This window comes from Mytilus galloprovincialis, chromosome 2 (genome assembly GCF_965363235.1).
Source record: "Mytilus galloprovincialis chromosome 2, xbMytGall1.hap1.1, whole genome shotgun sequence".
Taxonomy (NCBI): Eukaryota; Metazoa; Mollusca; class Bivalvia; order Mytilida; family Mytilidae; genus Mytilus; species Mytilus galloprovincialis.
The window spans coordinates 112984130-113007505 of record NC_134839.1 but is presented as its reverse complement, the minus strand read 5'-3'; the positions used below and the strand labels follow the sequence as shown (position 1 = coordinate 113007505).

The window sequence follows — 23376 nt, the reverse complement described above, 5'->3', positions numbered from 1 at the left end:
TGGTTTGTAATTAAGGTCTAAACGATTAATATTTAGTAGTGAATTTAAATATTTTATAGCAGAAAAAGAGAAAAATTCTAAAATCAAAAAGTATGTATGTCATTTGAGAATGTGCCTACTAAGAATCACTTATTTTCTCCCTATCTGAAAGGTATTTAGTAAAAAAATACCCCAGATAGAGCTATAAATTTTTGAATATTTACTCAAATACAGATTTAATAAGTTCAATTCACTTATATGATATACAATGTATAATTGAATTTTTTAAAGGTTCTGTGGATGAAGTACTGTGCAGTGATATTTGTATGAATATTTCAGCTATGTGGTGGGAAATTCAATATTGCAAAATTGCTGTTTCGAGAAAATAGGTAAAATCCATTCAAAACATATATTATAGAGGCATAAGCACACTGTGCAGTACACACTCTAGAAGTATGCTTAGAGAAAGAGATAAAAATTGTTTAGAACTATTTGCCCTCTATCAGTCTATAGTAAGGCTCTTTGGCTTTGCTTAGGGGTTTCATTGGGGCGTACTGATCCCGTATCACGCTTACTGTTTTGTCAGATTCCCGTATCCCACTTACACTATGTACGTAAGCAATTCTGAATTTTTTGTAAGTTCCAGTGTCCTGCTAGACTTCATTTTCCGTTTTAACAGCACAATAATTTGAACTTTCACGTGTCACGATTACTAAAAATCGGCAATCCTGCGTAACGCTTAGACTCCAATGAGACCCACTGCTTATAGCTTTCTTTTAATATAAAAAAACAGTATACTATATAGTATATTAGTCCAAATAATTAGCCGATCGTGCAAGGGCTGTATAGCTAGTCAAGGTTGTTAAAAACTTCCATTTATGACGTCCTGCAAGGCTATTTGGATTTTCTCTGTGACTCCTGAGTCCTTCCTACATATTATTATTAAAGACGTCATAATTATATGATTATTTGGACTAATAGTATAAAAGAGGGTAGTAAAATGCCCTTTACTGTCTGGCGTCAAAAGGTCATTTTCAGCTACTGTTAGTGTGAAATTGGTTAAAATTTTATCGTTGTTCATATTTATTGTTACTGTCATTTTGGGGAAAAATTTAATGTAATTTGTCAAAGTAAGTAGATTTTTTTATTGTCTAAAAGAGAGTGAACATTCCATCGTTATGCACTAAAAATTACTGTTAACGTCATGTGGCAAGATTTTTACCGTTTTTCATCATGGAAGGTATCCCCATTTAAATTGATACCACCCTTATATGACTATAGGCGAAGCCAGTTGAGGGGGCTCACAGATATAAATCTTTCTTTTTTTTAATAATATTCCCCAATATTCATGCACTAACCCTTTTAAAAAACTTTTATTGTATAGCAATATAATATTTGAAAGTAAAAATTGGTTTAAACTAAGATTTTGTCGTTGATGACGTTATGTTTTTTGAAGATTTATTGCACTAGTGCAATATTAGAATTTATTGCACGCTAACTTTTTGTTACTTTTTGTGGGAAATATTATATTGCTATGCAATAATAAAAATATATTGGTCTGGTCACCGATGAGGATAGAAGATATTTCAATTTTAATGCCAAAATATGGCATTTTTGCAACAAAGGGCAATAATTTGGAGCTTTTTCAATGCTATAAACATTTTAAAAGTCATCTATAGGGACAAAAGGAAACAATATTTTTGGTTGAATTTTGTACCATATCATAAAGTAATAAATAACTAATAGTGTAATAAATAAAATTTGTAATGAAAAAACAAAAGTTTAATTTTTTGCTGAAATTTTTGTACCCACGAGTCTCCTTAAAGGCCATCTATCTATCTATTAATCTTCCTGTTTTGCATTATTACATTGTCATGCTGTTTGCCCAAAATTTTGATCGCTCCCATACATGTTTGCAACAGTTATGTCATGTATGTACTGGGCTTAAGAAATTTCACATACTCCAAAGTCATTAATTATAGATTCAATGTTTTATTATAGTCTCACTACATATTCAAACATAAAATGAGATTCACAGAAATAAACATGAAACATTAAAACATTTGCATTCCATGCACCAATCTTAAAAAAGATTTATCAGAGACTTGTAGAACATTTATAGGACAAAATATATATACAGATATACATATAAACATATTTTTTAAAATTATATAAAATTTACTGTGTCCATTTACACTAAATGAAAGTAAAACATTTGTTTTGTCAAGATATAAATTGATATAAGTGAAATATAAATTGAAAAAAAATACTGTTTCTGGTCATGAATGCTTTCAATAAACATGATAAACTAGCAAAATCTTTTAAAAGCTCATGCACATTGGTTCTTCATGATGATCTTCATTTAATTCTGTAGGACTTCATATGTTCAAATTACATTTAAATTTTAGGGCCAAGTTAATTTGCCCCACATTGTGCATTCTCCATGTTCTCCTTTTAATACATATAATAGATATATATATATAATTGACATTTTGCGTAGGTATGACAGATGAAGTCACATCATGTATGCAGAGTACAGCAACAATCGACAGAAGCCAAGAAGTGAAGCCACTTCACCAGTAAGTCTTTTGAGGTCACAATTGCAGAATTCTGTAACAGTGAGTATAACCAGGGGCGTAGCTACCCGGAGGCACGACAGCACGTGTATCCACGTCGTTTTCACACAAAAAAACAAAAACAAAAAAAGAGAGAGAGAAACAGATGAATTGGTCAATCGGAATCGGACAGAGTGATGCATCTATTATCTATTATGAACATGATATTTGTTAAACATTTGTAGATTGTTTGTGTCTTTTCAATACTGAGAGCTGCCGATAGACAGCGGCATCACGTAAATGTACCAGCTGAAACACCCAGTCAGTACTGGAAACGTACAATGTTTGAAACTTTCTATCTTTTCTTGATTACCTGATACAAGAACTTACATGCAGATTAGTTTCTAACGAAGAGCGGTTTTCTGCCCAGTATTTCATATCAACAAAGCCAAATAGGATTAATTAGGAAGCAATCAACATATTATTTGAGACGTATATAAATGACCTTACTGTTAACAATGTTGCACAATTTCGCGAGGAAGTTGAACGATGGATTGTAAGGTGGGATATGGCAGCGGACCCCAAAGCCATCCTCTCTTGCAGAAACTCTGCCAGTGACAAACAGTGACCTATATTCAAACATTTACATTTGTCTGCTGATTCTAGTGATAAAGGGGGTGACAACAGCAACAGCAGAGAGAATTTTTAGCGTAATGAGAAGAGTGATAACTTATGTCTGCTCTACAATGCATACAGAAAGACTTTCTAGTCTGTGACCATCCTTCATACATACAAACATTGGGAAATTGATATTGAAAAAGTTACTGACGCACTTGCTGTTAAGAAAAAAACGTCGTTTGGGATTCTTTTTTTCTGAACAGAATTAATATGACTTCAAGTTAGAAATTCAAAAGATTGAATCAATGTTTTGATATGTTTAGGCTAACAGAATATAGTATTGTGGTTATGTTCATGATTATGTTTTTTTTTATATACATCTTTGCTTACATCCACTTCATTTGAACTTCACAAAATTGCTTACATCCATTTCATTTGAACTTCACAAAATTGCTTACATCCACTTCCATTCGAACTTCACAAAATTGCTTACATCCACTTCCATTTACACTTTGGTGGATAGTTGTCTCATTGGCAATTATACCATATCTCCTTATTTTTATATCTACTTTTCTCAATAAAAATACTAAAAAATGGCACAAATCTCCGTAATTTTAAAAGCTCTCACGGCGTACAAAAAACACCAAAATAACACATGCTTTTAATGTCTTCATTCGACTCAAACATTTTGAAGTTAAATAATTGACAATAAAAACATAACAAAAATGTACAAATTTTAATACGGTTGTTACTGTTTTAAAACGTTATATATGCGGAGCGTCAGGGGGGCTTCACTGCCCTGGACCCACTGGGGGCCTAAGGCAGCCCCCAGACCCCTCGCCCTTCGGTTTGTGATTTCACTTCATTAACAAAGGGGCTACGCCCCTGATGACAGAATACAGAAACAACCAATGGAAGTCAAAGAGTGGTGCATCATCATTATCATAGACAGTCAAACCTTTTATTTTCCTTGAAGTCAGAGTTGATACTTCTGAACATAAAAAAATCCAAATTCACCTGGGAGTTATTTAGCAAGAATTGTAAAGTCATTTAGAGTTCAGTATGAATGTAGAGAGATGTGGTATGACTGCAGATAAAACTGATATACACCAGATCCCAATTTAAATGACATGAATGATGTGTAAAAGTTTTGCAGTGATTTCTGTGGTATGAAATTATGTCAAACCAGTATGTTAATGCTAACTATGAGAAATCATATTACCAAATAGATCACCTGTATAAGTCTTTCAAGTTCATTCAAAATCAGTGATATGAACTTTATGGACAGAGAAAATGGATTGGTAAAAAATTCAGAATAAAACAAAATTTACTGATTATGTCTGTTTGTTTTGCTCACACATTGTTGTCAATATAATGATGATAATAGAATTGTTAGCAACTCATTCAAGTGAGAGGTTCAACTAGCTATAAAATCAGGTTTAATCCACCATTTTCTACAAAAGGAAATGATTGCACCAAGTCAGGAATATGACAGTTGTTTTCCATTTAATTTTTTTGATATGTTTGAGCTTTTGATTTTGCTATCAGCATGATCAGTTAATATTTACCTACTGTTATTAGCATGTGACATTTGTTTACAGGCATCTTTTAAACTGAACAGACATCATTCTATGTCCCAGAGTCTGACTAAAACAGTTTTATCAGGGTCTGCATTGGAAAGGAAAAGTCATGGTATTTCACGTCAGAATGACCGTGAATTCTCTTATCATGATGGATTGGTTGACATGTATATTGAAGATATTTTACATACGGGAGAAAAGATGTAAGTAAATCTCTGTATTATTGTATAATAGTATTCACTAGAAAAATATTAAGTTAAATTTCAAATTATTCCAATGGTATTCAACATTTATCATGTTTACGATCTAAGAAGTATTATTGTAATATACAGTAAAGAATAGTCAAAATAAATAATACATTAGTCAGTAAAGTAACTTGAAAGATTTAATAGTCCTTGATCTATGTAAAAAAGTAGCTGTAAAAAAAAGCACAGAATAGCCCATTACCTTAAAATGTCTGCATACACATACAGTGTTCTGTATTCAGTGTTTTATTTATCATTGTCAATTTAGTGATTTCTAGTATGTTGTATTGACGATTACAGATTTACATTAATACATGTATGCGATACAAAGCTAAATATAAGCAAATAGAAGGTATTCCACTGAAAGAAGTATGCTGGTTGTTAGGGAATTTTTAATGTGCCTTCATAACCTCCATGTCCATTTGAATGGCAAATTTTACCATGTGATGTATGTTTGTGGATACAGATTAAAAGAAGTTTGCGTTTTGAAGTTAACAAGTTGTGTACTTAGTTGTGATGTATGTTTGATATGTAATATTTGTTGATGTGAGGACGGGAATTTTTATCAGTAGTACCTCACAGTATAACTCATTAGAACTATTTAAGATATTATGGCTTTTATAACAGGTACTCACCAAAAAAGAATACTAACATCAGAGCCAAGATGACTATGTACCAGCTACTTAAACATGATATCAAGGTAATTTGTCTTTGCCCTATGGTAAATACATAAATAACATGAACTGTTTGTTCATACTTATTCTTTATTTTATGATTGGTAATAGATATACAAAGTTTATGTAGCCTACATTTTATAAAGCAATAATCATTGATATATATTAATAAGTTGAATATAAAAATAAGAAAATGTGGTATGATTGCCGATGAGACAACTCTCCACAATAGACCAAATGATGCAGTAATAAACAACTATAGTTCATGTTTCAATGAGTTGCCTTTAGGTTATACATTCTATTAACATTAAACTTCTAATGAAGGTCACTCACAATTTCATGATCGCTGATATGAGTTAATAACAGATGTTAAAATATGGAACATTGTCAATGTTTAAAGAAAGATCATTCCACTCGAATATGAGATAATATCTATGATATTTCAGACATCTAATTAGTATATAAAAGAGTTTGTTAAAGCAGACTTACATGTTTGTTTTAAGGTATGGTATAGAAGGTGGAAAATCAAAGGTACAGAAAATCCTATCTTCAAGTCTTATATCAAGTATATAGAAAGTAAGTGAATGAGCATGGAACTATAAATAATACAAAAAGTTCTGTTTATTATTTGATAAATTTAATCCAATCATTATTCATGGTTATTTTTCATGAATAAAAGTATTTTAGAGATGAATTTTGAAATTTTCTCTGTCATTGTCTGTTGCTGTTTAAGTTGATTTATTGGATCTTGGTAAATGTTGTAGACCAGACAATGCCCTATAGTATAGATGCTAGAATCCATGTCATCTGGAATCTGGTGAATAGTTGTCTCATAAGTAATGATACCATAAATCTCCTTGTCAACATTTTATTTAGAAAAATGGAGGAGGATTTTACCCTGGAAAGGTTAAACCAAAGAAAATTATAACTACCTCCTGGGATATTAATGACATAACATTTAGGACTGAGAGTAAAGACTGGTCTGCCAGAGGTGGAATAAAGTGTTGTGATCAGTTAATTAATCCTCCTGCATACTGTTACCTTTTGAATTAGCATGTTGACAATCTGAAACAGCATGTTAGTCCAGTACAAAGCAAGGTTATATTACATCAACATATGGTTTGTCTTGATATAACTGTACATTTGCCACTGGACATTAAACCCCTATTTATATAACTGTACATTTGCCACTGGGCATTAAACCCCCTATTGATATAACTGTACATTTGCCACTGGACATTAAACCCCCCATTTATATAACTGTAGGCTACTGTAGCTAAATACATTATGTTCTAGTTTATTTTCCTGTAATAGTTACCTAGTATGATCATCTGCTATTGTTTTGTAGGTAAATTTAGTTCAAGCATTGATGCTTTATTTTTTTATGATCAGCTGCTATTGTAATGTAGATAATTATGGTTCAAGTATTTATGTTTTAATTGTGTTTGATTAGCTGCATTGTTTTGTAGGTAATTTTGGTTCTAGTATTGATGTTTTATTTGTGTTTGATTAGCTGCCTTGTTTTGTAGGTAATTTTGGTTCAAGTATTGATGTTTTATTTGTGTTTGATTATCTCCCTTGTTTTGTAGGTAATTTTGGTTCTAGTATTGGTTCATTATTTGTGTTTGTTAGATGGGTTATCCTGTTAAACTTGTTCCTGTCATTAGTCTGGTTGTCAGTGGTTGTCATACCAACAGCTGTAACATTTAACTACAACAACATCTCACAAGAACTAGAATGGATGAACTTCATTGATGGAGAGGTAACTATAGGGTACCATAAAAATGTAGGGGAAAAAAATTAAAGATCTAGCTAACTTTACTTTGTAAGATGCGAAAAATCCTTAAGATCATCATGATATATATAAAAGAACAAAAACAAAAAACAAAAAAAAGTAAAAAAAGCAATTTACCATTGCTGTTGATAATTGTAACTGTCTGGAGAGAATTATGAAAAGAATGAAGTTGACCTTATAGATGGCATGATTTTTTTTTATATTTATAGGGAGCCATTAGGGAGAGCTGGCTGTTTTATGGAGGTTATCCAGAGGTCATTGATGGAGTTTATCACATTGCGCTGGCCTATTTAATGATGATACTGTTGACATACTTTGGTAGTCTGTTTGTTATCCTAAATAAGTAAGATTTTCTAAAATTTAAAGGTAAGATAACTCCTCCAAACTGAAAGTTATTCATCTTCATACATCTGGTATTTCTACTCAATAATTAGGGTTGATCTGACTAAGATATGTTGATCTGACATCAGATTGAGATATTATTGTGTCTGGGAGACAATAGATTCCCCCCACAGATGAAAAATATGTACAACAGACAGCAAAGTGAAAACTTCATAGCATTAAACTGTAGGAGGATTTATCAGGAACTACAACATTTAACTGCTTACACCCCAAAAATGACAAAGTTCAACTATCTCCCAAAAGGGCATATATGAACATGAATAAAAATCAAAACCCTGACCACATTCACACCTCCAATATATGTACATACAGACAGCCAAGTGAAAACTTTCTAGGATTCAAACTGTAGGAGAAATTATGTTGAATGACTATATAACCACAAAGGGATGGATGGACATACAGGGGTAAAACAATAAGCTCCCCAGGTTTAAAAGGCAGGTGGGCATAATAAAATACATTTGTAATACCTAATTGAAGAATTCATACCAATGAATGTTTTTATACGACCGCAAATTTTGAAAAAATTTTCGTCGTATATTGCTATCACGTTGGCGTCGGCGTCGTCGTCGTCGTCGTCGTCGTCGTCGTCGTCGTCGTCGTCGTCGTCGTCCGGCGTCCGAATACTTTTAGTTTTCGCACTCTAACTTTAGTAAAAGTGAATGGAAATCTATGAAATTTTAACACAAGGTTTATGACCACAAAAGGAAGGTTGGTATTGATTTTGGGAGTTTTGGTCCCAACATTTTAGGAATTAGGGGCCAAAAAGGGCCCAAATAAGCATTTTCTTGGTTTTCGCACTATAACTTTAGTTTAAGTTAATAGAAATCTATGAAATTTTGACACAAGGTTTATGACCACAAAAGAATGGTTGGGATTGATTTTGGGAGTTTTGGTCTCAACAGTTTAGGAATTAGGGGCCAAAAAAGGGCCCAAATAAGCATTATTCTTGGTTTTCGCACAATAACATTAGTTTAAGTAAATAGAAATCAATGAAATTTAAACACAATGTTAATGACTACAAAAGGAAGGTTGGTATTGATTTTGGGAGTTTAGGTCCCAACAGTTTAGGAATTAGGGGCCAAAAAGGGACCCAAATAAGCATTTTTCTTGGTTTTCGCACCATAACGTTAGTATAAGTAAATAGAAATCTATGAAATTTAAACACAAGGTTTATGACCATAAAAGAAAGGTTGGGTTTGATTTTGGGAGTTTTGGTCCCAACATAATAAGGGGCCCAAAGGGTCCAAAATTAAACTTTTGTTTGATTTCATCAAAATTGAATAATTGGGGTTCTTTGATATGCTGAATCTAACTGTCATGACTGTGTATGTAGATTCTTAACTTTTGGTCCCGTTTTCAAATTGGTCTACATTAAGGTCCAAAGGGTCCAAAATTAAACTTAGTTTGATTTTGACAAAAAATGAATCAGTTAGGTTCTTTGATATGCTGAATCTAAAAATGTACTTAGATTCTTGATTATTGGCCCAGTTTTCAAGTTGGTCCAAATCGGGGTCCAAAATTAAACTTTGTTTGATTTCATCAAAAATTCTTTGATATACCAAATCTAACTGTGTATGTAGATTCTTCATTTTTGGTCCTGTTTTCAAATTGGTCTACACTAAAGTCCAAAGGGTCCAAAATTAAACTTAGTCTGATTTTAACAAAAATTGAAATCTTGAAGTTCTTTGATATGCTGAATCCAAAAATGTACTTAGATTTTTTATTATGGGCCCAGTTTTCAAGTTGGTCCAAATCAGGATCTAAAATTATTATATTAAGTATTGTGCAATAGCAAGTCTTTTCAATTGCACAGTATTGCGCAATGGCAAGAAATATCTAATTGCACAATATTGTGAAATATCAAATTTTTTTTTAATTAGAGTTATCTTTCTTTGTCCAGAATAGTAAGCAAGAAATATCTAATTGCAAAATATTGTGCAATAGCAAGATTTTTTTTTAATTGGAGTTATCTTTCTTTGTCCAGAATCAACTTAAATCTTTGTTATATACAATATACAATGTATATTCACTTTTTACTACCAACTGATAAATTAAAATAATCTTTACCATTCAGTGATAACAAGCAGTTTTTTTACATCTTAATATTTTATGATGTATTTAAATGAGTAGTTATTGTTGCAAACTCCATTAGAAATTTTAATTGAGATTAGTTTTGGAATAAGGCAGCAACCATTTGATTTTCTGGGGGGGGCTATGGTTTTTTTTTTCTGGACAAACTTTTTTTTTAGCCTTCGGCGAAAGACAATCTATTTTTTTGGCGACAAGTCGAAAACAATTTTTTTCTTTCTATTTTAGCATTACATATAGTGGCAGCTGAGGGTGAAACAAACAATTTTTTTTTCTCATGGTCAAAAACAAATTATTTTTTTCTCCAAAAACTGGAAACAAACTTTTTTTTCCAAAAAAAACCATAGCCCCCCCCAGAAAATCAAATGGTTGCTGCCTAAGGGAAAGGGGGATGTGATTAAAAAAATTGGGTTCAATTTTTCTCATTTGAAATTTCATAAATAAAAAAGAAAATTTCTTCAAACATTTTTTTGAGAGGATTAATATTCAACAGCATAGTGAATTGCTCTAAGAGAAACAAAAATTTTAAGTTCATTAGAACACATTCATTCTGTGTCAGAAACCTATGCTGTGTCAACTATTTAATCACAATCCAAATTTAGAGCTGAATCCAGCTTGAATGTTGTGTCCATACTTGCCCTAACCGTTCAGGGTTCAACCTCTGCGGTCGTATAAAGCTACGCCCTGCGGAGCATCTGGTTAACTTGTGACCAAACAACACTGATATTTTAAGCTCTTGCACTTTGAATGTTCATGAGTTATTCAGTTTCTTGTTGATTGTTTTTCTGTGTTATAATTTTTTTATTCTATAATCATTTTTTATTAGTTTAGGTGGTTCTGATAGACCAAAGTCAGCTTCATTTTCATCAAGATTCAAGTTTTCATCGATTATTTTTTCATCCTGGGATCACGGTGTTACATCTGCAGATGCCTCAAATAATCTGAGTGTGGGGATATCTAGTGTTCTCAAGGTAAGCAAGTCCATAAAACACATTCATAAAACATTGATATGCACAACTATATATACAATTTTCAATACCACTTGAAAATGTCATTGTTTTACGTTGTATTTTTTCAAGCGTACAACATATTTATGTTGTGAAAGGGATGCATTGCCATCCTTGATTTGACATCATCAACCCTTAGGTTCAGTCTAAGGTTCAAGTTTTTCCAATTTTATGGACATCAATTGCAGGCTAGACAAAGTGTTCATGCAAAATACTTTACAATTTGTTTTCATGAAGAAAAAGAACCGTGCGACATCTTCAACTGAATTGTTTAGGGCTGCTACATGATTGATATTGGTTGGTCTGGATGGGAGGGAAGACAATCTTATTAATTCAGTTATGGATGGTTTGTAAAAAAAAAAAATTTTGTAAAAATTACAAATAAAATAAAATAATTTTATGAAATGGTGTTTTAGGTAAAAAAAAATGCCTCCTATGTTATGTATTTTTTTATGTACATATTTATAACTGCATTAAAGATATTTTTGTTTTGCTGATCAGGATAATATATCAGAAGACAAAGCTAAAGCCAGATCAAAGAGAAGGAACAGGAGAGAAACATATACAATCATTTTTAGTAGAATTCTTGCCTGGGGAATAACCATGTAAAATAATTGTGGTCTTATTTGTTACACTTCTAAATTTCGTTTTTCGTTACTGTTTTGTTACATATAAAATGTTTGTTTTTTATTTTGAAATATTGCGTTATTACGTGACTGGATGTTAAAGACTTTATAAAATATTTTCTTAAATTCTACTCCTGGCACTCTGGCTTACTCCAAAGATAAAAAAAGACTGCCACAAAATAGCGCAATCCGGCTGAAAGTGGTGTTTAGTCTTAGATGCATGATTTTTTTTATTAGTTGTTAGTGGCTTTGAACTAACTGTCAGATAACTGGGAATACTATCAGATCTGTTCCTAGTGTCTTTGTTGTCGGGACGTACAATTACCCGGCCATGTCCACTTGTATTTTTGTCCATCTGATGAGTTAATCCTTTTTCAACTGATTTTTATAGTTTGTTCTTATGTTGTTCTGTTATACCACTGTCCCAGGTTAGGAGGAGGGTTGGGATCCTGCTAACATGTTTAACCCCGCCACATTATTTCTGTATGTGCCTGTCCCAAGTCAGGAGCCTGTAATTCAGTGATTGTTGTTTGTTATGTGTTACTTATTTGTTTTTCATTCATTTTTTTATTTAAATATAAGGCTGTTAGTTTTCTTGTTTGAATTGGTTTACATTGTCATATGGGGGCCTTTTTAAGATGACTAAGCGGTATGGGCTTTGCTCATTGTTGAAGGCCGTACTGTGACCTATAGTTGTTAATGTCTGTGTCATTTTGGTCTCTTGTGGACAATTGTCTCATTGGCAATCATACCACATCTTCTTTTTTATATTAAAAACCAATCAATCAATCCTGACATTCAAAAAATTGTGGTATAGAGTTTTCATAAACTTATTGTTAAAGGTATAAGACCTTGGTTCATGGAGATAACTCTTTGAATCAGTTTGTTAAATTCACTTTTCATTAATGTATTTTAAGTATTTGGAAATAATCTATGTAATCTAGAAGCTTCGAATATAAAAATGAAAATGGTTGAAACTTGACACAAACGTATTGATGATATTAAGAATTTCCTTAACCTAGGTCTACCTCCTTAAAACTTATAATTTTCTCAAATATGAATTGAAAATTAAGTTCAACTGGTCATTGCCTTTAATTTCAGTCACAAGCTGATTTTATTTTACTGAAAAAACATATTATTAACATGATTAAATACATTTTTAAACTTGTAATTTTTAGAGGTGAACCAATACATAAACTTTCTAGTAAGGTATTTTACATAATGAGTAAAGTATTTCAGGGTGACTCATGTGGAGGGGGACCTTTTTAAAGCACATGAGATCACCCCATTTTTTATGTGGAGTTCATATTGCTCAGTTTCAGTGTTCTATGTTTTGTATTGTGTGTACTGATTTTTGTCTTTCAATGTTTTTAAGTTTTTCCCTTTACATTGTTAGTTTGTTTTTGTTTAATGAGTTTGTATATATCTGTATGGTATCTTTGCCTCCTTTTACATATATCATTGTAATTTAAAGTCATATGAAACGAGTGACCGGTGAAAAATAATGTTATTCCAATTCTTGAACCAATGCATACAAACATCATAAACTTAGTCTTCTGTGCACGATTTTATCATTTTTTTTGCATAAATTTCGTATAATCATCAATTTTTTTCAATCCGTCAGTGTTGTTGTGAAAATATAGCAGGTAATTAAAGGTCGTGTTTTGAAGCCTATGTTTAACAATTGTCACCTGTTTGTCAACAATCAACAAAAAAGCATGGATTTGAGCACGTGTTTGACATGTACAATCAGATAATAGTTTATTTTGAGGACATCCATGCGTTCGGCGATCACCAGATGGGTCACACTGAGGTCACTGCATACGGAAAATATGTCAGGAATTGCTTCCTGTAAGGAAGGAAGCAATTAAAATAAAGTGTGATTTGAATATGAACAAATTAAAGAATTTTCTTCAGAAAAAAATGTGTGTACGTCTCATTGGCACTCACACCACATCTTCCTATATCTACATAAGTTTTATAATGAAAACTACCCATTGAGTTATAAAAAAACATATGCATAATTTTTTTTAATTTGAGGTTTCTTATGACTTTAAGATTTACAGCAGTGCATCTATTTAAAACCATAATGTTAATCCTTAGTATAAATTAAAGTAATTCTCAAGTAACATTGAAATTTCCATTTTGTTTGAAATATGATTTGGTCAAAAGTTTTAATTTGGAAATTTTCAACCGTAATTGTGAGTTAAATGTTTTCTTAACTGATATTGAAAAAGATATTGTATTATATAAGCATTTATTATATACTTAGTAGTAAATACAGATAGATTGTATGTGTAATACAATCAATGGCATGCGTACTGTATCAGCCACCCGTGATGATATCGATATCAGCATGGTTGCAAAAGCTTTATCACACCTTTAATCTGTATGACGTCACGTCATCGATTGCAGTCACTGTTGCAAAAGCTTTATCAAAACCCTAATCTGTATGACGTCATGTCAAACCTATAATCTGTATGACGTCACTTCAATCCTCCTTATCTGTATGACGTCATGTCACATAAAAAACATCTACTTGAAATTTATGTATATAATAAAGTGTATATGATATGGCTTTTTCCATATCACACACCATATCAACCCTCAACCAATATAATCCCTCGAGCAGAGCTCTTGGGATTATATTGGTGTCTCGGGTTGATACGGATGCGATATTGAAAAAGCTATATGATATTCTCTATGTATATATAAGAAAATTGTGTGGTTAATGTTCAAGGTATGTTCAATTGACATTGTATGTACCATTTGGTAAGCTATACGGTAAAAGAAAAAAATTGTTGTCTCATACATTTGAGGTGAATAAGATTTATAGATGTGTTCTGGCAGTAAAGATTTCCTGACTGTATCTCCCATGTGATATTTATATATGTTTTTCAGTATTTTGATTGGAGGAGGATGTGCTACCATTGTTTGGCTTGTACTCTATGAGAAGTTTTCTGACAGTAAAGATTTCCTGACTGTATCTCCCATGTGATATTTATCTATATTTTTCAGTATTTTGATTGGTGGAGGATGTGCTACCATTGTTTGGCTGGTACTGTATGAGAAGTTTTCTGACAGTAAAGATTTCCTGAGCGTGTACCTACCATCTATAATCTTCAGTTTGATCAACATCATAATACCACTGATTGTTTCTATGGTATTGATTTTATTTCAATATTCTGTAAATCAGATGAAAATCCTCAATTTCCTTTCAGAATTTTTTGTCATTGTAAGATAAAAAAGAAGATGTGGTAGGAATGCCAATGAGACAACTCTTCACAAGAGACCACATGACACAAAAACTAACAACTAAAGGTTAGAGTACGGCCTTCAACAATGAGCAAAGCCCATACTGCATAGATGACTGCTCTGCCCCCATTAGCCATGCAGCCAGGGGCCTGTAATTTAGTGGTTGTAATTTGCTGCTATATCATATTTGTTTTTTCCATTTTTTTTTTTTTTTGTACATAGATCATTAGTTATCTTGATTTAATTGTTTTACATTTGTCATTCCAACCTTACTATACAGTTAAGGTTATGCTCATTGCTGAAGGCTGTACTCTGACATATAGTTTGTCACTTGTTAAGAGTTGTCTCATTGGCAATAATACCACTTCTTCTTATTTCATTATATTATTCAAGAATCTAAAAAGGGACACTCTCTTTTATTATTGCATGAGAGAAGGAATTATCATTTATTATAATGCCTCTTACATATGTTTTTATTTCAGTTACCAGGTTATCTAGAACACTATTCAAGTGGGAAGAAAGAGCTGCGTATTACACTGTCAAGAATCTTTATCCTAAGAATGGCTAACTTGTTTGCTCTAATTGTCACGCTCTACAAAAACTCTACAGAAGTAAGTCATATCTTATAGAACATTATGTGAGTGGGGAGAGAGCTGAGTATTACGCTGCGAAGAATCTTTATCCTTAGTATGGATTACTTGTTTGCTCTTATAAGGTCAGTTCCAGAAAAAGGTTTTCAGACCAATCTGTCATGCGACTTCCATCATCACGTGACAAAAATGTATGCATCCTCATTTCCAACACATGTTGAGCAAACAGGTGAAAAGGTTTGATTTTATTCTGCACAAAATATTTAGGAAATTAAAATCTAATCAGATGGTCATACTCTCTCAGTTGTACAGGAATCAAGATTATGTATTTACGGTACATAAATAATTTCCACACTACCCTACAGAATAACGTTGATGAAAGTGCTGGAAACTTTGGAGCTCTGTAGTTTGGCTGTGTATGGCAAAATGAATGTACAAATTTGATAGTGTTGCAGAAATTCAAACAGTGAAAAAAAGTTTTAATTGATTGAAATGTTCAAAAAGCAATGAAATGTATTGTAAGTGCATATTTTGATGTTTTGCCATAAATTTCATAACTGGTATACAATGACATTATTAAAATACTTATTTTCCAGTTAACAGGAGGATGTACAGGGACAGTGATTGGCCAGGAGTTTTACAAACTGGTTATTATGGATACAATTGTGCATGTAAGTAACTTCTGTATACTTTAATATTGCTGTCCTATGGTGCCTTGTTAAATTGACTCAATAAACAGCAATCAGATTTTTTTATTTTATCTCTGCTTTAAAAAGTGGGGGTATACTGTTTTACCTCTGTCTGCCATCTGTCAGTCCATCCATCCATTTGTCCATCCATCCAATGAATAATTTTGGTCGCATTTTTGTCAGGAACTACAATACAATGATTTCTGAAATTTGGTTTCAGAGTTTATAAGTCAGCTATACTGTGTGATGCGTTTTCAGATTCATCACTCATCAACTTCCTGTCTACCAAGATATTGGGGCGGGGTATCATCAGTGAGCAATAGCTCACACTTTCACTTGTTTTAGATTTAATTCATAAAAGACAAAAATAATAAAACATTGTAAAATGTATTTTTATACTATAGGACTAAATCTAGAAGGATTTATCAAATCAAATCATTTTTGATTCAAGATACAAAACAGTACAAGATATAATGGTCTGATCAGCATAGCTTTTAAATCCTACAAAGATACTTCAATAAACACAGAATACTTACATAAAACAAAGTTTGCACAATAAATTATATTTTTTGAAACACCCAGGGAAATAATATTTTGATTTTATTGTGAAAACAGATGCAGTGAAATGGAATAAAAACGTCCTGATGAGTATACTTCTACCTTTAGAACCCGGAGAGCAATTCAAGTTTTTGGAGCTGTTGTTTGTTTTTGTTATAGTAATTGTTAGTAGTTGTAGTTTCTGTTTATACTTTTCAGGCTGTTGTTAGTACTGCAATGAGTATTGCAAAGTATAAATATACCAAAGAGAAATCAGAGTTTAATATATCAGCAGCTGTACTGGTTTTGATCTATAGACAGGGATTAGTCTGGGTATAATAATAATTTCATTTTGTTATTTAGATAAAAAAAAAAAACTTTTGAAATCAATGGATCATTTTTAACCAAACTTTAACTGAACCATCCTGGGGGTATTTAGTGTTATGTTTCAGTTTGTTTCTATCTACCTCGACGGGTAATTGATATGGGTGCTGCTTGGGTTCTGTTACCCCACTCTTTTCATATAACTCAGATTTTAAAAATGTATACCTATTCATATATTGTGTGGGTACAAATGTAATTTTTTCCTATAATGTTTGGGTTACACCTTGTGTGTAATGGTCTGTAATGAAAGAGTGAAATATCAAAGAGCCAAAAAGAGAAAAATTGGTTGATGAAAACAGCTGCTGGGAACACCAAGAAAGATAACAGACGAAGAAGTTATGGGAACTTTATTGACCTTATCAAATATTTCTGATAGTTTTTCCAAGCTATTCACATATTTTCCAGTCTGAAAAGGTTACCTATTCCAGCGACACATCCTATCACTTTGTATACAGGAAGTGGATCTGTTGAGCAATCGACCAACATGGCCATGTGGCTAAAGATAGAACAGAAGGCTTCAATGCATAAGTTGTCAGATGTTTTGATATCAGTAATAGATATTGAAAATCTGATGAGTTAAAAATGCTTATTATGTCAAAATATACCTTCTTCCCATTGCCACCAAAAAATAATTCTTAGGAGTTACTGTCCTTAACAAACAAATTTAGAACAACTATCAAATGTTTGCCTATGCTCTTGAATGCTATGATAGATCATTTGAAACAAAACAACAAAAAGTGTCAACCCATCTCCATCAAATCCTTTTAGGATTATATCACATAATGTGTCAATGTGAAATATAAATGAATAAGTATAAGGTAACGGATGAGCAATACAGGCACCTGTTGTTTAAAGTATTAAGATAATTCTATTTTGTGTAAATATTTCAGTCTGAAAAACTTATTATAACTTGTCTTCTGTATCTTACATTACAGGTAGGAACTATAGCCTGCCCTTTGATGCCACTGTTGGGTGCCTTGTCTAGCCTGGTTTTCTTTTTCCTGAATTATGCCATAATTAAATATACATGTAAACCCCCCATAAAAAGATGGAACCAGTCTCGTAACACAGCATTCATTATGGGATTCCTGCTGACAACGCTTGTGGTAATAATAGCACCTGTATCTGTAGTTGTTGGAAGGTAAGGGAGATAATAAACCAGTCTCGTAACACAGCATTCATTATAGGATTCCTACTGACAACTCTGGTGGTAATAATAGCACCTGTATCTGTAGTTGTTGGAATCTAAGAATTAATTTGTGTAAATATAGGTGCAGTAGTCATAAGTTACCTATTGAATGTGGTAGATTTTATAGCATTGATAGATCAGAAAGAATATGTGATTTATGACACAGCAATGTGCTAGGAGATGAATTTCATTATATATATGATTGTACTTTCTTTGATGCTGAAAGGCTAAAATTTTTGCCTGCAGATATTTGTAAAGTTAAAAATACTATGAGTTTCTCTAATTTAATGAACAGCAAAGATAAATTTGTTCTTGTTGGCTTAGCCAAGTTCTGTAAATTGTAATGTCAGTTTACAAATGATATTTACCTTCCCATTTATTCATGCATTTGTAAATTATTTGTTCATGCATTATATCTTATTTGTTATATTGTTGTACTATCAGGCCTCATGTGAGGCCTTTAGTGAAATAAAATGTTTCAATGTTTCAATGGAAGGTAAGGGAGATAAACCAGTCTCGTAACACAGCATTCATTATAGGATTCCTGCTGACAACTCTGGTGGTAATAATAGCACCTGTATCTGGAGTTGTTGGAAGGTAAGGGAGATAATAAACCAGTCTCGTAACACAGCATTCATTATGGGATTCCTGCTGACAACTCTGGTGGTAATAATAGCATCTGTATCTGGAGTTGTTGGAAGGTAAGGGAGATAATAAACCAGTCTCGTAACACAGCATTCATTATGGGATTCCTGCTGACAACTCTGGTGGTAATAATAGCACCTGTATCTGTAGTTGTTGGAAGGTAAGGGAGATAATAAACCAGTCTCGTAACACAGCATTCATTATGGGATTCCTGCTGACAACTCTGGTGGTAATAATAGCACCTGTATCTGTAGTTGTTGGAAGGTAAGGGAGATAATAAACCACTCTCGTAACACAGCATTCATCATGGGATTCCTGCTGACAACTCTGGTGGTAATAATAGCACCTGTATCTATAGTTGGAAGGTAAGGGAGATAATAAATCAGCTTTATTTGAATTCAGCATAGTATACTAAAACAAGGACATAACATATAAGCTCTTTGAGCTTATAACAGACAGAAACATGTTTGCTTACATTTCTAATGTTAATTGCCTGACCTCCAAAATTATAGTATAGTAAAGATTGAGTTCTCGTCAATCAAATGTAATAAGGTTGTCTTAGTTGATTTCTGTCTAATGTCATTTCTTCCAATGCCTTTTTGATTTTATTGCCAGTGAAATAATAATTTCTTTATTAAACAGTATTGCTATCCATACTGCACAACAAAGTATTAGCTTTAAAAAAAAGCCAAAGTATTAGCTTTAAAAAAAAACTAGCTAAACCTCAGAAAATATTTTGTTGTAACATTTTAGAAGGTTTTGCAAGGAAAGTTGTATATATAGTCTGAACTTTTTCATTATTTGAAGTTTTCTTACAGAAAATGTTAATTAGGATATTATTGTTGAAATAATTAGGGTTTCGAATAAGTCAAAAGTTAAAGTGTAAAATTTCCAAGCTTTACAGCCTTGGAAACAGTAAATCAAAGTAAACCTAGATTATTGTTAATCTAGTAGAAATTCCAAGTCAAAAATGTTCATAAAAGTTCAGTTGATAAGTCAAGGTCAAAACATGACATGGTAGAAAACTCTTGCCAGATTATATTGAAAACCAAAGATAAAGTTTGATATAGAACTTTGTGAAATGCTAGGTTATCTAAATGGTATCAGCCATCTGAGGATATTTTATGTTGCCTTTGCTAAATAACATTATAAAGAATTTTCTCTAATGTCATACAAGACAATGTTTAGGTTATATTTTTGTAATAATTAATATTATTTGAAAGATTGTCTTTTAAGTCACCGTGTTATACAGCTTGGCCAGACATCAATCCCTGGGAAATATTGTGGTCCATTCAGTGACAAGAAACCAACAGAGGCCTATGGAAAGTTTAAAAGACAACTAAACTTGGATATATTAAAGGAGGTCCTTCAATGGCTATCTTCTGATTCAGTTCTCATTCCTCTCTTTCTTATCCTTGTGTAAGTAATCCTGAAGCAGTTTCATTTTACATATACTAACCACATTTAGTGAATTGATAAAAGTGCACCTATATCTAGTTTAGGTAACCATGGTAACAGTTAAGACATAACTTTTTTAGGTTCTTGCCCTTTTTCAAAAATATATTATCATCTATATATATCCATAAACTTTTTGAAAATCTTCCTTCTAAACATTGGAAAATGTTTAAAAGTATTAAATACTTGCCTAGTGCCATTTCTAAATATTTAAAAATCAATGAAAACATAAAAAAAAAATGATTGAATAATACAATCACGAAAGGATGTCAAATTACAGAATATCAGTTTGTTTTACATGAATAAGCATTATTGAAGTAAAACCTACAGTCTTGCAGCAAGCTATAAATAAAGTGAGGATAATTTATTTTGCTAACCAATGATTGTCTATAAGTCATGTTAATTTGAATCTTAGATGACACCTTATTTAATTTGAATCTTAAATGACACCTTATGTAAGGAATCTTAAATGACACCTTATGTAAGGAATCTTAAATGACACCTTATTTAATTTGAATCTTACATGACACCTTATGTAAAATTTGAATGCTTCTTTTAGTAAATTCATTGGGATGTAAAAGTGTTGACTGAAGTACATTTTGTATTAAGTGCCGAAGAGCTTCATTCTAAAAATGTGTGCAAGATCACTATGAAATTACTAAAAGAAGCATTCAATACTGTAATTACATTGTTTTGCTATGATAATAAAAAATCGATTTTTTTTTATCATATATTTCTTTAAATAACCTGTGCACTTTTTTGTGATAGCACGTGTCATAATGAATTTTAAACTACATTGGGTTATGAAGGTGAATTTTAATATGACGCACAAGCATTGTTATCCAATCAAAATAAAGGATTCTTCTGAAACATACATGTAATGTAATTATTAGTTATTATAAAAAAGAAGATGTGGTATGATTGCCAATGACACTAGAGACCAAATGGCACAATAATTAACAACAATTGTTCACCGTACAGCCTTCAACAAAGTATTATTGCCAATCAGAGAAAACTCTCCAAAAGAGACCAAATGACACAGTCTGTTTAGTGAGCATGAATACTGTGGTTTAATCTATTTTCATGGGTACCAATTTTTGGTGGATTAAGAAAAACTTACATAGTTGTGGATATTTAATATTGTGGTTTTGTCTAGTCTGTTGAACTTTTTAATTTCATTGTTCACCTATACCCAGGAAATCCACGAAAATTGGTATCCATTTAATCATAATAAATCCACAATAGAAACTTAAATGCAATACTGTTTGTTATACTATGTAAAGGGAAAATGAGAGATCAGTCTAATTTAAGTTGACTTATCGATAGTCCTATTTTGTACATTGTAAAATTATCGATTGTTTTATGGAATAAGACATAGTCAATGTTTTAATAATTCCATTTAATAAGAGCCAAAATTGTTTGTTTCAGATCATTGTTGAGCTACCAGAGAAAGATCTTTGCAGGGGAGAAACAGCATCGACTTCTTCTCCAGGCAGAACTTACTCATGTATGTATCACAGTTAATACTCTATCTATCAAAACCACAATTGTTGTCTCTCCTGAAGTACAGAAATACAATCATCTCCGCTTAAGGACTACAGGTTACAAGAACACAATTTTTTGTAATGCATTTACCAAAGGACCCAAGTGTTGTTGTTAATTTGATTTCTTGAAGGGTTAAAAAACCATTTAAGAATGGGTAGCAGTTCCTGTAATGATGATGGTAGTTTTTAACGACCATTGACTGGCTAAACAGCCCTCGTATTTAAAAATGTCAAACTTTCAGCAGTTCCTGTAATTGTTTATTTTCAGCATTTTATTACAACAAAACATTATATGATCATTCTACCCCTACTATACTGAAGTTGTGAAAAGTAGCTAAGTATTGGACGATTTCTCGTGATTTCCAAAAAATAAAGTGTACTGAACTGTTCATCCCCCTGGCCATTTCCCAACCTGTATGCTATTACAAGATTTTCTCTTTTTTGCTTCGACCCATTCAACACATCCCATCAAATTCCCAATAACCTGAGTTTTCTTGTCCAAAAGGCATCCCTTGTGTCAGACTACAGAGTAAACACAATAGCTCAAATGTAGTTTTCATTTGTTGACTTATAAGTTATGTGTACCAGTGGGAAAAAACTTTGACAAATAAAAAGTAGGTCAGGCCAAAACACACAAGTAAACGTGCCTGGTGATGATACATAGCCACACCAGTTTAAGTTTTTCCTTCAAGGACCTTCTTCTAAAGCAGAATTATTGATGATAGTGGCACACTATTTAGAAAGTGTCTCAAAAACTTGTTTTTAGTTTGGGTAAAGAGGCAGAAGAAACTATATCAAATTATGCTTGGATCAATGTTTTGTATTTCAGTTTTTCTTTCTTTTATCTGATGAAAAAATAAAATTGATGTATATTTACAGGAAAGAGAAGATAATCGACAACGAATGAAAAAAATGCAAGAACTTGGAATCATGTGGAACTAATAACACTAGTGAAGAAGACATTTGACAAAGTTCTTTTGACCTTAAAATTTTGAGAAAATCTGAACACTCTATATTGAATATTTCATCTGAAATGAAAGTATTTTCATATATATAATCAACTTTGAGATGATGGTAAATCTAAAAAATCTCTTGAGATGCATCAATACAAAGTTATTTATTTTCTTTTCAGTTTTTGACAGTTATCATTAAAAATTTAGGTTTAAAATGTTAAAGCAAAAAAGATTAGTATGACTAGATGCATCTACACAGGAAGTTGGAGATAAACAATTCCTGGGGAGTTTATACCCCTGAAATATCTTATTTTACTGATTTTCACAGTTTTAGCAGTTATCTTGAATAGTTTTGGCACAATGTCAAAAATATTAATTGCAGAAATGATCAGCTTAAAAAGATCTCTCTACTCAGCTTTTTTCTAAAAACTCTGATAATCTGGAGTTGCTGCCTGAAATGTTTATTTTTTTTTTGAGGTAGCAGGCTCAGGTGATCCTCTCGTTTTTATTTAAAGTGTCATGGTTGTTGTTTGTGTTCCATAATAAAAAAAAAATTTTTGTTTTCA

At 32.0% G+C, this 23376-nt stretch overlaps 1 protein-coding gene across 3 annotated transcripts; it reads left to right on the top strand.

The window, feature by feature from the left end:
* The first annotated feature begins 217 nt into the window (after window positions 1-217).
* Window positions 218-23376, top strand: LOC143065433 (transmembrane channel-like protein 7). 3 transcript variants are annotated; one of them, XM_076238998.1, is made up of 17 exons: window positions 218-368; window positions 2480-2597; window positions 4754-4935; window positions 5605-5677; window positions 6155-6227; window positions 7241-7413; window positions 7656-7789; window positions 10763-10907; window positions 11445-11548; window positions 14588-14732; window positions 15307-15435; window positions 16011-16085; window positions 16860-16973; window positions 17960-18165; window positions 20095-20277; window positions 21742-21820; window positions 22737-23376. In XM_076238998.1, the coding sequence occupies exons 2-17, from the start codon at window positions 2502-2504 to the stop codon at window positions 22797-22799; spliced, it is 1974 nt and encodes a 657-aa protein (XP_076095113.1). In that variant the 5' UTR covers window positions 218-368; window positions 2480-2501; the 3' UTR covers window positions 22800-23376. The 3 variants fall into 3 exon arrangements, with proteins under 3 accessions (XP_076095113.1, XP_076095115.1, XP_076095114.1); XM_076238999.1 differs by having other exon boundaries at window positions 219-368; window positions 2480-2558; XM_076239000.1 differs by lacking the exons at window positions 11445-11548; window positions 14588-14732.